This window comes from Cetorhinus maximus, chromosome 23 (genome assembly GCF_964194155.1).
Source record: "Cetorhinus maximus chromosome 23, sCetMax3.hap1.1, whole genome shotgun sequence".
NCBI lineage: Eukaryota > Metazoa > Chordata > Chondrichthyes > Lamniformes > Cetorhinidae > Cetorhinus > Cetorhinus maximus.
In genome coordinates, this window is record NC_135901.1 from 54,366,283 (window position 1) to 54,382,063 (window position 15,781).

Below are 15,781 nucleotides of genomic sequence, written 5' to 3' on the forward strand. Positions count from 1 at the left end.
AACCCTGAGGTGGGTAAGAAATGTGTCCCAGCTGTTCTCTTCCATGGTTCAGAGCTCCTGGACACAGAACAGGACGCTCCTTTACAACTGTGTTTAGAGTCAGGAAGAACAATGGTGAATGCTGGAAACGTGTTGTCAAATGAGAGATTGGTGTAAAACTGTTCCTGACTGAAAGTGAAATGGCAGGCTTAAGTTTCCAGTCTGAAAATGATTGTGGTAATTATTCTGTATCCACCATTGAAAGGCAGGTGTTAACTCATTTATAATAAATCTATTTTAAATACATTGATTAAACTCTGCATTAAAGTAGCAGATGGACTATTTCAGAGGTACTTGTAAACTGCTGGGAGAATTATACAACAGACATTTATCTCCAGATAAAGAAACACCTGCTTTGTATTTCCTGGAATGCCCTGTTTTATTGATGCGTGTGTGTGTGTGTGTGTGTGTTAGACATATATCAGCCACAATTGAGGGAAAGAAAAGCAGCCATTAGAGAAGAGAAGAGACCTTTGGGAAAGAAGGTGGTGAACAATTGTGGGAATAACAGCAAAGCATTCCCAGCTCCATCAGGAGTGAGAAGATGGTTAACGGTGGTTTCGAGCCACTGAAAGACAGTTGAGGACAGATTGAATCAGATTGCCAGGCTATGACTGAGCTGTTAAATGACTGTTTCACATCAGTCTGCACTCCTGTGGATGATGCTCAGATTCCAGCTGTGGGATGTGCTGTCGACAATAACATCATCAATATTAAAATAGAAAGGGATTGTCATCCTGGAGAAAATAGGAAATCTCAAACTAGATGGTGCTCCAGGTCCAGATGATATCCACCCAAGGGGGTTTAAAGAGATAGAACGGGTGCCTTGTGAGCCTCTTTTCCATATATTCAGCAGCTCAATAGAGTCAGCGATTGTTCCCTGAGATCGGAAAGTAGCTCATGGTGTTCCCACTTTCCAAATCGGGGACAAATCAAAGCCAGGGAATGACAGGCCCATCAGCGTGACCTCGATCACAGGGAAGATGCTTGATGGGATCCTAAGAGATTCTGTTTCTGATTACTGGGGGAGAGAAGGATCCATTAGAGATCCTCAACATGGATTCCGGAAAAGAAAGTCGCACCTCACAAGGAATTTGCAAATGAACTGACGATAATAGTGAGGGGAAAGGAAGGGACCTGGAAAGCAGCAGACACTTCATGTTGTTCCAGGAGAAGTGGGCCTGGTTGTGTTGATGTCAGGTTTTACACAGCACACAGTCAGCCTGTAGGTGAAGAATGTTGTAATTGTAATATTCACATCACTCGATGGGACACTCAAAAGCCACATAGTCCGTTTGGAGAGGAAGGTTTGCGTTACAGCGAATGAGAAGCAGCACACACAGAGACCCAATCACAGAGACCCACATACACTTCGTCTGTCTGTCTTACACACACACACCCTCTCTCCACACACAACACACATACTGACATCTTCACACACACACACAAACACACACCCTCTCTCCACACACAACACACATACTGACATCTTCACACACACACACAAACACACACCCTCTCTCCACACACAACACACATACTGACATCTTCTCCACACACACACACACACAAACACACACCCTCTCTCCACACACAACACACATACTGACATCTTCTCCACGCACACACACAAACACACACCCTCTCTCCACACACAACACACATACTGACATCTTCTCCACACACACACAAACACACACCCTCTCTCCACACACAACACACATACTGACATCTTCTCCACACACACAGACGCACACATGCAGGCATCCTCTCTCCACACGCACACACATATACACACTCAGAGACACATTCACACCAATACAAACAGAGAGACATGAGGACACTTCCTGTCCTATCGGGTGGACAACACCAACCAAACTGACTAATACTGGGGATAAAGTATTGGTTCCTATGAGATCCACAATTTTTGGCCAATTCTAGTAAACATCACCCTCTGTAGCATGTGAGCAGGTTTGACCATCCAATCCCATCCCTTTCTCTTAACATTAAATCTATATTGAACCACATCTGGGACAGAGGCAACAGCAAAACTAACATTGAGTGGCCTATTGCCAGCCATGGTGACAGTGGGAGGTTGTGTAAATTTCAGAACAACATCCTGGATAATTAAAGCCTCTATTTTCCTCTTGGAATTATTGAAAATGTTAATTCCCCTCGTATTGATGGTCTAGTGAGGGAGTGAATTCTGAGGCAGGTTACATGGAGGAAGAACATAATGTTGTTTTGACTCGGTAGCTCAATATTCCCCTGAGTTTGTTCATTGCTGCCCCTGGGACATGTGTTGTGCCATACCTAGCAGGTACTGAAGATTTTGTTCCTCTCCATAATTTACAACACTATTCCTGATGTGCATGAGCTGCCTCACTTTCTTTCCCATTAATTCTATTTGCTGATCTATCAGTAATGGACTTGCTGCCATCTCGAACAAAACTGTTTTCACCACTAAGGCTCCGCTGGTATTGAATAGTCTTCATGACATCATCGCACTGGGACTGGATGACATCATAAGAGTCCATTGTTTCTTAATGACCCACATCAATAACAAGAGGAAATATTAATAAACCTGAGCACATTATCTAGGCTGACACTCCAGGGTGACACTGAGGGACTGCTGCACTGTCAGAGACAGCATCCTTCACATGGAACTTGTGGAGGCTCTGGTCACAATCTTCCAACCCTCCTTATATAGTAGTGGTGTCAAAGGACTGACAGATTGTAAATGTTACACCCCTGTTCAAAAACACAGCAATTCCAGGACAATCAGCTTCACATCAGTGGTGGGGAAAGGCTGGAGACAATAATCTGGGACAAAATCAATTGGCACTTGGAAAAGTATGGATTAATAAATGAAAAAGTCCATGGATTTATTAAAGACAAATAATTTTTGACAAACTTGGCGTAGAAACGGGAGGGTGTATGAGGGGAGTGGGGTTGATACCTTTTACATGGACATTCAAATGATGTTTAATATGGTACCACACAATAGCCTTGTCAGCAAAGCTGAAACCCATGAGTTTCAGCCTGGGTATAAAATTGGCTCAGCAGAAAAGTTTGTTTTTCAGAATGGATGGGAGTTTACAGCAGTGTGACCCCAGGGTCTAGTGTTGGCACTGCTGATCTCTTTGATATATGTTACTGACCTGGACATGGGGATACAGGCAGAATTTCAAATTTGCACATGAAACAAAACTGGGAAATACAGGAAACAATGAGGAAGATAGTAACAAATGTCAGGAGGATATAGAGAGACTGGTGAAAATGGCAGGCACACAGCAGATACATATATAACATGCTGCTTGATACATTCCATATCCTTACCAACTTTGGGAACAATGCCTAAATAGCCAGAATGGGGAGACCTAAAGCAGATAGGAAACGGAATAAGAAACAGTAAAGAGAAGAAAATAATAGTGACAATACCAGTGAGAAGTATCCATGGAAATAAGAATGGGAACGGCTGAATGCAGGAGCATTAGAAACAAACTGGGAGACAGGTAAGACTTGTTAAGATTGTTGGAAGAAATCTGGGAGACAATCAGCTCTGAGACATTGGACTAAAATAAATGTGTGTGATGTCACTGACATGAAATAGACAAACAATTGCCGTTTATTTTATATTCCTAGCAGGTCAACCAATGCATGGATCATACTGAGTCAGAGGATCAGTGGTTTTCCAACCGTAAGGATGTTACGCATTGTTATAGAACATTTCTCAGAGCCACTGGTTTATGTCAGTAAAATCTGTGCATTCCTGTTTTTTGTATGGAAATTACAGCAGTCTTTTAGAGATTCAATTGGAGACATGAGCACAGAATTGTCAGGAAACCATCATGTTAATGTGGGGATTGTTACCACTCCTGTGAAGCAGTTTGGGGCATTTTTACTACTGTTAAAGTGCTATATAAATGCAAGTTGTTGTTGAATGTGGGAAGGGACTGAATTCCAATCTGAGCTGGAAAGTCGTGGATCACTCACACTGCAGACTGATCACTCAGCAGCTGGATGTGGGAAGAGATGAAGTTGGTTATCCCATTTACTTACAGAGCAACACAGTCACACTGGAGAGAGAGACCACCCCAATATTTGATGTGAGCGAGGGCATCTCATCGTTTTCCCAATTGTTCACACCCTAATTTTTAGGTTTAGAAGGTGCTTACCAAGCCTTTTTAGACAGCCCCTTCCAAAACCATGACCACTACCATCTAGACGGGCAAAGGCAGCAGACACATGGGAGCACCACCACCTGGAAGATCCCCTCCAAGCCACTCACCATCCCAACTTGGAAATATATCACTCTTCCTTCTCTGTCACTGGGAGTTATAACACAGCAGTTGGTAAAGGCTGAGTTGTTTAAATCTGAGAGGGTAACTTGAACAACTGTCATAACCTATATTTTCAATTGGTATGTTTGAGATGCGGCTCTGAATTCAGGAATAAGACCACTGAGCTTCAAAAGGTTTTTTTATATATAAAACTAAATTAATAATTTATTAATTTAGCAAGTTAAACACATACACATGTCTACAAATTACTATCATAATAACTTTTAAACAAATCCCCAAATTAATCACTCCAGGTAAATCTTCACCAAGGCAACAGTAACCCATAGACTTTAAACAGACAACTGGCAAAGCACATTTGACCTTACAAATTAAATATGAGGTTCCTTTCAATTTGGTTCCTTTGCATACACAGTTGTAGGCTTACAGGCTGGTTAGATATTAAATGCCTCTGCCCTACACACACAAATTCCTTTCTGTTTATACCTAGCTTCCCATTTCAATGTCAATTTTCCATTGCATCCTAGGTTTTTAATGTCACATCTTCGAACAATAACATTTTCATCCCACTAATTTTATTAGTTATTTAAACACATTGCTTGGCGTCTCCCAGCTAGGTGCAAGGTTTTACTCCCACTCTTGAATGCTGTATTGAACAAATGCAAATTTATACTTTACCTTTTAACTTCCTTATGTTTATCTAATTAACATCTTAAAAGTACATTAAACACCCAGACTAGCTGGCTTTAAACCCCAACTGTCAGAATGAACATGGTTCAGTCCTGGATGTGATTCACAGCAGCAATAACAGCAAAATCAGACTCCTGCAGTCAGTTGTGAACTCGCTGGTGTTTCAGCAGGTTGGATGACTGAGTGAATTCTTTCCCACATTTGGAGCAGGTGAATGATCTCTCTCCAGTGTGAACTCGCTGGTGGATCAGCAGGTTGAATGACTGAGTGAATCCCTTCCCACACTTGGAGCAGGTGAATGGTCTCTCTCCAGTGTGAACTCGCTGGTGTACTTTGAGGTTGGACCAAGACCTGAATCTCTTTCCACAGGAAGTACACGGGATTGGCTTCTCCTCAGTGTGAATTCGCTGGTAGTTCAGCAGGTCAGAGGACCCAGTGAAGCCTTTCCCACATACAGGGCAGGTGAACGGCTTCTCCCCAGTGTGAAGCCGCTGGTGAATTAGCAGGTAGGATGACTGAGTGAATCCCTTCCCACACTCAGAGCAGGTGAAAGGCCTCTCCCCAGTGTGAACTCTCTGGTGTCTCAGCAGGCTGGATGACCAAGTGAATCCCTTCCCACACTTGGAGCAGGTGAACGGTCTCCCTCCGGTGTAAGTACGTCGGTGGATTTCCAGCAAAGATGGGTAACTGAATCCCTTCCCACAGTCCTCACATTTCCACGGTTTATCCATGGTGTAGGTATCCCTGTGTCTCTCCAGGTTTGATAATCAGTTGAAGCCTCATTCACACAGAGAACACGGTATGGTTTCTCCCAGCTGTGAATGGTGTGACGTTATTTCAGGCTGTGTAACTGGTTAAAGCTCTTTCCACAGTCAGTTCACTGGAACACTCTCACTCGGGTGTGTGTGCGTCTCAGTGCTTTTCCAGTCACACTGATGTTTGAAATCTTTTCCCACAGACAGAACTGACAAACATTTCTCCGTCCACATTCAAATTCCGATGATACTCAGGTCCTGATGAATCGAGTGACTGTCAGATCTTGAAGTGATGTTTGGTTTGAGTTTCCCATCTGCAAATTATCCCCTTCTAATTCTCTGTAAAAGGAGTTTATAAAAGTCATCACTGTAAGAATGGGATAGAAATTCAGAACAGGCAATTCTAGTTTCTATGGAACATTTTTTCCTCTCTTGTTCCCCCAAAGCTGCAAATCCCCGTCCCACACACTCTCCCTCCTCCCTGTGCTGAAATCCAGAGTTTTGGACAATTCTTTCTGTATCTTTTTAACAAATTTGTACAACTGGAGATAACAATATGTTTGATCATTCACTTCAGTCATTACTTGTGACAAAACATTAATCTGAAACCCCCTGACCGACCAGACAGAATAGCAGACATTAACCTTGTGTTCAAAACTCAGTTGGGAGATTTAATGAGCAATTGTGAAGATGGTTTCTCCAAACCTCCCTGGGTTTCCTTCCTTCCTTCTCTCTCTCTCTAACCACGTTAAACCTGGGATCAGTCTCATGGTCCATTCCGGTTCCTGCTTCTCTTCCTGATGACTAATTAACCCCAATTAAATACTGAGAAGTCTGAAGACACTGTTCTCAGTCCCTGCTCCAATCTCCATTCCCTAGATACCTACTCCATCCCTCTCCCTCGGAACGGTCTGAGATTAAACCTGTCTGTTCACAACCACGGTGTTAAAATTGATTTCGAGATGAGTTTCTGACCTCATATCTGTGCCATTACTAAGATCGCCTGTTTCCACCTCTGTAACATCACCCAACCTCACCCTGTATCAGTGAATCTGCTGCTGAAACCCTCATCGCTGCCATTGTTACCTCCAGACTCGATTATTCCAACACACTCCTGGCTGGTCTCCTACGTTACCCTCTGCAAACTTAACACCATCCAAAAGTCTTCTGTCCATGTCTTCACTCACGGTGAGGCCCGTTTCCCTTACACCCCTCTGCTTCCTGACCTGCCTTGGCTCCCAGTCAAGCAACAACTTGATTCTAAAATTCTCATCCTTGTTTTCAATTCCCTCCAAGGCCTCGCCCCTCCCTATCTCTGTAATCTCCTCCAGCCCCACAACCCTCTGAGATATCTACACTGCTCTAATTCTGGTCCTGTACATTCCCTATTTTAATCGCTCCACCATTAGTGACCGTACCTTCAGTTCCCTTGTCCCCAAGCTCTGAGATTCTCTCCCGAAACCTCTCCCTCTGTCTACCACACTTCCCCCCTTTAATGCACTTGAGTACTGTTAAAAAAAGGAGACATTCTGTCAAAACATTTAATCTTGTACTCATCAGGACAGACATAAGAACATCAAATTTCAAAGATTATCAGTCAGGCTCATAAAGTGTCTCACTTACATTTGCTAGAAGCTACATATATTCATACACGGGGACCTGTCCTCTGCAGGCAGAAGGAACAAGTCCAGGCATGGCACCTTTTGTTGAATTAAACAAAAGCACATGATGATAACTACCTGGAACATTCTCCATAGCAATGACCAATCAGGACTGACTGGCCAACCAATCAGCACCCTTTTCTCATGCAGTATAAACTGTTGTTCCCTATGAAATTTGGTTTATTTTCGGCCCTGCACTCTCTCTATTTCCTTTTTGAATGACTCCCACCGCTCTGATGTAGATTTTCCTACAAGTAGCTGCTCCCAGTCCACTTTGTCCAGATCTTGTCTTATCATATTAAAATCAGCCTTCACCGAATTTAGAATCTTTATTTCCAGATCATCTTTCGCCTTTTCCATAACTACCTTCAATCTTACTCAATTATGGTTACTATTACCGAAATGCTCCCCCACAGACACTCCTGCCACTTGCCCGGCTTCGGACTGCTGCCTCACTCGTAGGACTTCCTATGTGCTGGCTTAAAAAGCTCTCTTGGGTACATTTTAAGAACTCAGCTCCCTCTAAACCTTTCACACTTTGTCGATCCCGGTTAATATTGGGGAAGTTGAAATCCCCTTCTATTATTACCCTGTCCTTTTTACACTTCTCTGAGATTTGCCTACATATCTGTCCTCTATCTCTCACTGTCTGTTTGGGGGTCTATAGTACACTCCAAGCAATGTGATTACCCCCTTTTTGTTTTTAGGTTCTACCTATATGGCCTCATTTGAGGAAGCTTCTAAGATATCATCCCTCCTTATTGCCGTAATTGACTCCTTGATCAATATTGTGACCCCACCTCCTCTTTTACACCCCCACCCCCGTCTCACCCAAAGATTCCATACCCCAGAGTATTGAGCTGTGAGTCCTGCCCCTCCCTCAACCATGTCTCTGTTATAGCAATGATATCATATCCCCATGTGTTCATCAACACCCTCAACTCATCGGCCTTACTTGCAAGACTCATTGCATTAATATAGTTGCCATCCAGCCTTGCCATGCTGCCTTGTGCCTTAACTTGACAATATATGCTCTGCCTTCCAGACTGACTTGATTTTTTCCTTCTATACTTGTCTGTGCATGACGCCTAGTATACCTCCACTCTGTAACCCATCCCCCTGCTAAGTTAGTTTAACCCCCCACCCACAGCATTAGCGACCCCCTCACAAGGATGTTGGTCCTGTTCCAGCCCAGGTGCAACCTGTCAGACTTGTATTGGCCCAAACTTCCCCAGAAATGGGCCCATTGATCCAGGAATCTAAAGCCCTCCCTCCTGCACCAACCCTTGGATAGTGATGGAATTTTTGGAATCTCCTTTTTACAGCATTTTATTTTAATTCATTCATGAGATGCGAGCATCGCTGGCTGCGCCAGCATTTCTTGCCTATGCCTCATTGCCCTTGAGAAGGTGGTGGGGAGCTGCCTTCTTGAACCGCTGCAGTCCATGTGGTGTAGGTACACCCACAGTGCTGTTAGGAAGGGAATTCCAGGATTTTGACCCAGCGACATTGATGGAATGGAGATATATTTCCAAGTCAGGATGGTGAGTGACTTGGAGGGGAATTTACAAGTGATGGTGTTCCCATGTATCTGCTGCCCTTGTCCTTCTAGATGGTAGTGGTCGTGGGTTTGGGAGCTGCTGCCTAAGGAGCCTTGGTGAGGATTTGCAGACGGGAAATTCAAACCAAACATCACATCAAGATTGGACAGATTCACTCGATTCAACAGGACCTGAACATCATTGTTCCACTTGCTTCACCACTCATAAACAGTGTGAAGTCCATGATATTTCTACTTCTCCTTAGCACTGAAGAAGAGTCATACGGACTCGAGACGTTAACTATTGTCTCTCTCTACACAGATGCTGTCAGACCTGCTGAGCTTTTGCAACATATTGATCTTTTGCCCCCCATAAAGATGGCGGCGGCGCGTGCGCCCTGATGCACTTTGCCCCCAATAAAGATGGCGGCCGTTACCCCCGTGTCTGTAACTGGAGAAAGCTGCGGCCTCGCTCGGTGCAAATGGGGAAACGGTTACCCCGGGGACCGGAAAGTTATTTTTCAGGGATTGCTGTTTACATAACATGTTTCCAAAGCCTCTCCGCCCACCCGCCGTATCCATCGCTCCCTCCGCCCCGCCATTCACACACTCACCGATTCCGAATCCGAGAAAGAAGCGTCTCTCAGTCGCCATTACTCACACTGCGCATGCTTCACTCCCAGCCCGGCCCCGCCCTCATTCACTCCGATTGGTTGGAGGACCAGCCGCACCAGCTCCGTTCTCCAGTCCCGCCCCCTCTTCCTATTGGTCCAGAGCGGCCGTCAATCAGCCGGGCATTGTGACGGTTTCAGATGGTGAGCGCGGCCACAGACTCAGACTGACTTGCTGATTCTTGGCAGCATTTTCTGTTTGGGAATTAGAGCTAGAGATGGATGGTCAGTTCCGCTCTGTCCGGGGGGGATTCACACTCATTTCCCTAGTGCACTGATTATCACCTTTACTTTACATGAGAAAGTCCCCGGTTCAATCCCGGCTGGAAGCTTTGTGTTTACAACTGATTTTTAAAAATTCATTCATGAAATGCTGGGGGAAGTTCAAGGATTTTGACCCAGTGACAGTGAAGGAACGATGATATTTCCAAGCCAGGATGGCGAGTGACTTGGAGGGGAACTTACAGGTGGTGGTGTTCCCATGTGTTTGCTGCCCTTGTCCTTCTAAATGGTAATGGTCGTGGGTTTGGAAGGTGCTGCCTAAGGAACCTTGGTGAGTTTCTGCAGTGCATCTTGGAGATGGTAGATACTGCTGCGACTGTGCGTTGGTGGTGGATAGAATAAATGTTTGTGGATGTGGTGCCAATCCAGTGCATTGGATGGTGTTGAGCTCTTGAGTGTTTTTGGAGCTGCACTGATCCTGGCAAATAGAGAGTGTTCCATCGTACTCCTGACTTGTGCCTTGTAGATTGTGGACAGGCTTTGGGGAGTCAGGAGGTGAGATATTCGCAGCAGGAGTCCTCACCTCTGACTGGCTCTTGTAGCCGGACTATGTATATGGCTGGTCCAATTCAGTTTCAGGTAAATGGTAACCACAGGATGTTGATAAAGGGAGATTAAATGGTAGTAATGCATTTGAATGTCAAGGGGAGTTGGTTATCTTCTCTCTTGTTGGAGATAGTCATAGCCTGGCATTTATGTGGCATGAATGTTACTTACCACTTGCCAGACCAAGCCTGGGTATTGTCCATAAGACCATAAGATTTAGGAGCAGAAGCTGGCCATTTGGCCCATCAAGTCTGCTCCGCCATTTAATGAGATCATGGCTCATCTGATAATCCTCAACTCCACTTCCCTGCCTTGTCCCCATAACCTTGATTTCCTTACTGTTTAAAAATCTGTCTATCTCAGCCTTGAATATACTTAATGACCCAGCCTCTACAGCCCTCTGTGGTAAAGAATTCCACAGATTCACTACCCTCTGAGAGAAGAAATTCTGCCTCATCTATTTTTTAAATGGGCACCCCCTAACTCTGAGATTATGCCCTCTAGTCCTAGACTCTCTCACAAAGGGAAACAACCTCTCAGCATCTACTCTGTCAAGCCCCCGAAGAATCTTATATGTTTCAATAAGGTCGCCACTCATTCTTCTAAACTCCAATGAGTACAGGCCCAACCTACTCAACCTCTCCTCAAAAGAAAATCCCTCCATACCCGGGATCAACAGAATGAATCTTCTCTGGGCTGCCTCCAGTGCCAGAATATCTTTCCTTAGATAAGGGGACCAAAATTGTTCACAGTATTCTCGGGGCGGTCTAACTGCTGCCTTGTATAGTTTTGGCAAGACTTCCCTATTTTTATACTCCATTCCCTTTGAAATTAAGACGAACATTCCATTTTCCTTCCCTATTCCCTGGTGAACTTGTATGTTAGCTTTTTTGGATTCATGCACAAGGACTCCCAAATCCCTCTGTGCTTCAGTCTTCTGCAGCCTTTCTCCACTTAAATAATATCCAGCTCCTCTATCCTTCCCGTCAAATAGTATAACCTCACATATTCCCTAATTATATTCCATCCGCCAAGTTTTTCCAGGTCTTGGTACATTTGAACATGGATTGTTTCAGTACCTGAGGAGTCACGAATGGTGCTGAACATTGTGCAATCATCAGTGAATATCCCCACTTCTGACCTTATGATGGAAGGAAGGTCATTGATGAAGCAGGTGAAGATTGTTGGGCTGAGGACACTATCCTGAGGGTCTCCTGCAGCGATGTCCTGAGTTGAGATGATTGACCTCCAACAACCACAACCCAAGACTCAAACCAGTGGACAGTTTCCCCCTTCATTTCCATTGACTCCCGTTTTGCTAGGGCTCTTTGATGCCACACTCGGTCAAATGCTGCCTTGATGACAAGGGCAGATACTCTGACCTTACGTCCGGAGTTCAACTGTTTTGTCCATGTTTGAACGAAGGCCGTAATGAGGTCAGGAGCTGAGTGATCCTGGCAAAACCCTAATTGAGCACCAGTGACCTGATTATTGCTAAGCATGTTCCACTTGATTGCACTGTTGATGACCCCTTCCATTACTTTGCTGATGATCGAGAGTAGAATGATAGGGCAGTAATTGGTCCGATTGTGTTTATCATGCCTTGTGTACAGGACGTACCCAGGCCATTTTCCGCATTGCTGGGGAGATGCGAGTGTTGTAGCTGTAATGGAACAGCTTGGCTATGGGTGCAGCGAGTTCTGGAGTCCAGGTTTTCAGTACTATTGAAAATGGGGATATTTGTGGAGCCTCCTCCTCTAGTGAGTTGTTTAATTGTCCACTGCAATTCACGACTGGGTGTGGCAGGACTGCAGAGCTTAGATCTGATCCATTGGTTGTGGAATCGCTTAGCTCTGTCTGTCACATATCATTTACACTGTTTGACCTGCAAGTAGTCCTTTGTTGTATCTTCACCAGGTTGACATCTCATTTTTGTGTATGCCAGATGCTGCACCTGGCATGCCCTCCTGCACTCTTCATTGAACCAGGGTTGATCCCCTGGCTTGATGCTACTTGTAGAGTTGGGGAGGTTTGCCAGGCCATAAGGTTACAGATTGTGGTTGAGTGCAATTCTGCTGCTGCCGTTGGCCCACAGTGCCCCAAGGATGCCCAGCCTTGAGTTTCTAGATCTATTCAAAACCTATGTTATTTAGCACGATGGTAATGCCACACCATACGATGGAGGGCGTCCTCAATGTGAAGATGGGACTTAGTCTCCACAACGACTTCGTAGGAGGTGACTCCTACTGATGCTGTCATGGAAAGGTGTGTCTGCAGCAGACGGAGTGATGAGGATGAGGTCAAGTATGTGTTTCCCTCTTGAAGACTCTCTCACGACTTGTCACAGACCCAGTCTAGCAGCTATGTCTTTTAGGAATCGATCAGCTCTGTCAGTAGTGGTGTTATTGATCCACTCCCTGTTATTGAGGAGGAATTAATCATGAGTTTAGTTTCATGTCGACCAAGCGGACGGAATGTTTCAGGTTGCTAATCTTTTTCATTGTGTCACCTGGAAAGTGTGTTTGGCGACCTGGAATGTGGGGAGGGAAGAGGTGAAGGGCGGGCGCTGCATCTGTTGTGCTTGTATGGAAATGAGTCAGTGATGTTCATAAGAAAACAAGAAATAGGAGCTGGAATAGACCATATGACTCTTTGAGCCTGTTCCACCATTAAATGATCTTTCAGTTCAACTCCACTTTCCCGCCCCATTTCCACTGATTCCCTTAGTGTCCAAATATTCTAGTGAGATAATCTCTCAAATAGAGGATGATGAATAACAGCTCGAAACCACAGTCCTCTCTCCCACTGCTGTACTGATCCTTCCAACATACAGGAATTTGGGGCAGTAGTAATGTTGATGCTCAGATTAGCTCTGTCTCCATATGTTAAATTGGATCGAGAAGCACTGGGGAAGGTGCAAAACAGATTTACTGGAATGATGCCAGAATTGGAAAGTTATATCAATCAACAAAGATTCAACAGTTTGCAAAAGTTTTGTTTGGAAAAGAGAGTGAGAGATGACCTGACCGAGGACTTTAAGATAGTGAAAGGGTTTGACAGGATGGACACGTGGAAGATGTTTCCACTTGTGAATGGATGGAAATAAATATAAGTTAGTCACTAATAAATCTAATGTGTAAATCATGATCAATTTTCATTCACCAGAGATAATGTAGAATGTGCCAGAAACACTCAGCACATCTAGGAGCATCTGCATTGAGAAGCATTAAGTTTTCAGGACTGTTCACTGATGCTATATTCCTTGCTGTACCGGTACTACCAGATCTGCTAAAAATTCCAGCATTTTCCATTTTCATTTCAGATTCACAGCACCCGCTTTTTGATAACTGTAGATGGTTGAGAATGTGGAACTCATTATCAGAAGGATTTGAGATCCCAATATGAGCTGGAAACTTATGGGTAAAATCACACTGTGAAATGATCGTTCACCAGCTGATTTGTTACATCCTTACTGATGACAGAATTTAAATGTTCTGTGTGTGGAATGAAAAATCACTTGTTCACACGGCCTCCTGAGATTCCACTGAGTTCACATCTAACGATGGATTTGTTCTGCTGTTAATTACACCTGGCACAGAACTATGGCGGAAGACCAGTGCACTTTATTAAGTCAGTTGATATCAAAAAACATTGTTATATCTTGGCCCTGTGGTTCCAATCGTCACTGGATCACAAATAATAATTTCCTATTCAGAAATATGGACTTTCAATGACAGCGGGGCTACCCAGCATTCAAAGGGGAGCAGAACGTGCCCTATCCTCACAACAGGAGCTCCTTACACATGCGCAGTACGGTGTGTGCTGGAGCATGCGCATTGCGGTTTGTTTCATGGGCATGCGCAGTGCTGGCCTGTGACTGAAGTAGCTCAGAGCGGGTGAGAATGTCGAGTGGAGCAAACTAACAGAGTTAGTGGGTGTGTGAGGAGGAATAGAGCCAGCGGAGTGGGCAGGGAGGCTTCATAATGACACAGTGCAGGCCACAGAGCCCAAATAACAAGGCACCGGTTTTGTGTTTGCAGAGAACGGACCGAAAAATTCTGGATTTCTTCCTTCGCCAGGCCCGGGGTAACGGCCGCCATCTTTATAGGGGGCAATGTGCAGCAGGGCGCATGCGCGGTCATCCTGGTCCAAGTAGCTGGAGGAGAGAATGTTGTGAATTTCTATCCTGGACTGACAGGGATGGATTTTGGAAACTCCTTTTACAGGGGGTCAGAAGGGGAGGATTTACAGACGGGAATGTCAAGACCAACATCACATTTAGATATGACAGAGTCACTCGATTCATCAGGACCTGGATCATCCTTTTCTAATGCTCTGTATATATCGTTTCCCAAACATGTCACTGTCAGTTCAGGATAGAAATTCAGGACTTGGATATTATCGGCCTCTGAGTGTAATCATTGAGTTCCAGGTCATTACCACTCACAGTGTAAAATTTCTTCCTCTCATTACCCCTACAGACCTTGCCCAAAATCCTTAATCTGTGTCCCATAATCATTTTACATTCGGTTAATTGGAATAGCTTTTTGATAACTATCGTTATTTTTAGGGACCAAGGGGGCAATCTATGGGTGGAACCAGAGGACATTGCTAGAGTGTTGAATGAATACTTCACATCCGTCTTCACCCAAGAGAATGAGGATGAAGGTATGGAAATCGGGGAGAGAGACTGCAAGGTTCTTGAGCAAATTGATATTGGGAGTGACAAGGTATTGGAGGTGTTGGCAGGCTCAAAAGTGGACAAATCTCTAGGTCCGGATGATTTGTATCCCAGACTGCTGAGGGAGGCAAGGGAGGAGATCACAGAGGCACAGACCCAAAATTTTAATTCCCCTCTGGCCACGGGGGAGGTGCCAGAGGACTGGAGAACAGTTAATGTGGTTCTGCTCTTTAAGAAGGGTTGTCGAGATAAGCCAGGGAACTACAGACCAGTGAGTCTCACATCAGTGGCAGGGAAACTACTGGAGAAAATCCTGATGGAGAGAATCCATTTCCACTTGGAGAGGCAAGGTTTGATCAAGGAAAGTCAGCATGGCTTTGTCAGCGGGAGGTCATGCCTAACAAATTCGTTTGAATTTTTTGAGGAGGTGACCAGGTGTGCAGATGAGGATAGTGAGTTTGATGTAGTTTATATGGATTTCAGCAAAGCCTTTGACAAGGTCCCACATGGGAGACTTATAAAGAAGGCAGATACACATGGGAGACAGGGTAATTTGATAAGTTGGATTCAAAATTGGCTTAGCTGTAGGAGGCAGAGGGTGATGACAGAAGGCTG

At 44.6% G+C, this 15,781-nt stretch overlaps 2 protein-coding genes across 2 annotated transcripts in view; one reads left to right on the plus strand and one right to left on the minus strand.

Annotated features, from left to right (window-relative positions):
- The window catches only part of LOC144698562 (uncharacterized), a 1,040,782-nt gene that overhangs the window by 712,440 nt on the left and 312,561 nt on the right, over nt 1-15,781 (plus strand). The window lies entirely within an intron of this gene.
- The window catches only part of LOC144698049 (uncharacterized), a 76,314-nt gene continuing 60,856 nt past the window's right edge, over nt 324-15,781 (minus strand). Inside the window, exons 6-7 of the mRNA XM_078569982.1 lie at nt 5,323-5,621; nt 324-340 (exon numbers count right to left, since the gene is read on the minus strand). Of these exons, the coding sequence (XP_078426108.1) occupies nt 324-340; nt 5,323-5,621 (316 nt within the window). The remainder of the gene's footprint in view (nt 341-5,322; nt 5,622-15,781) is intronic.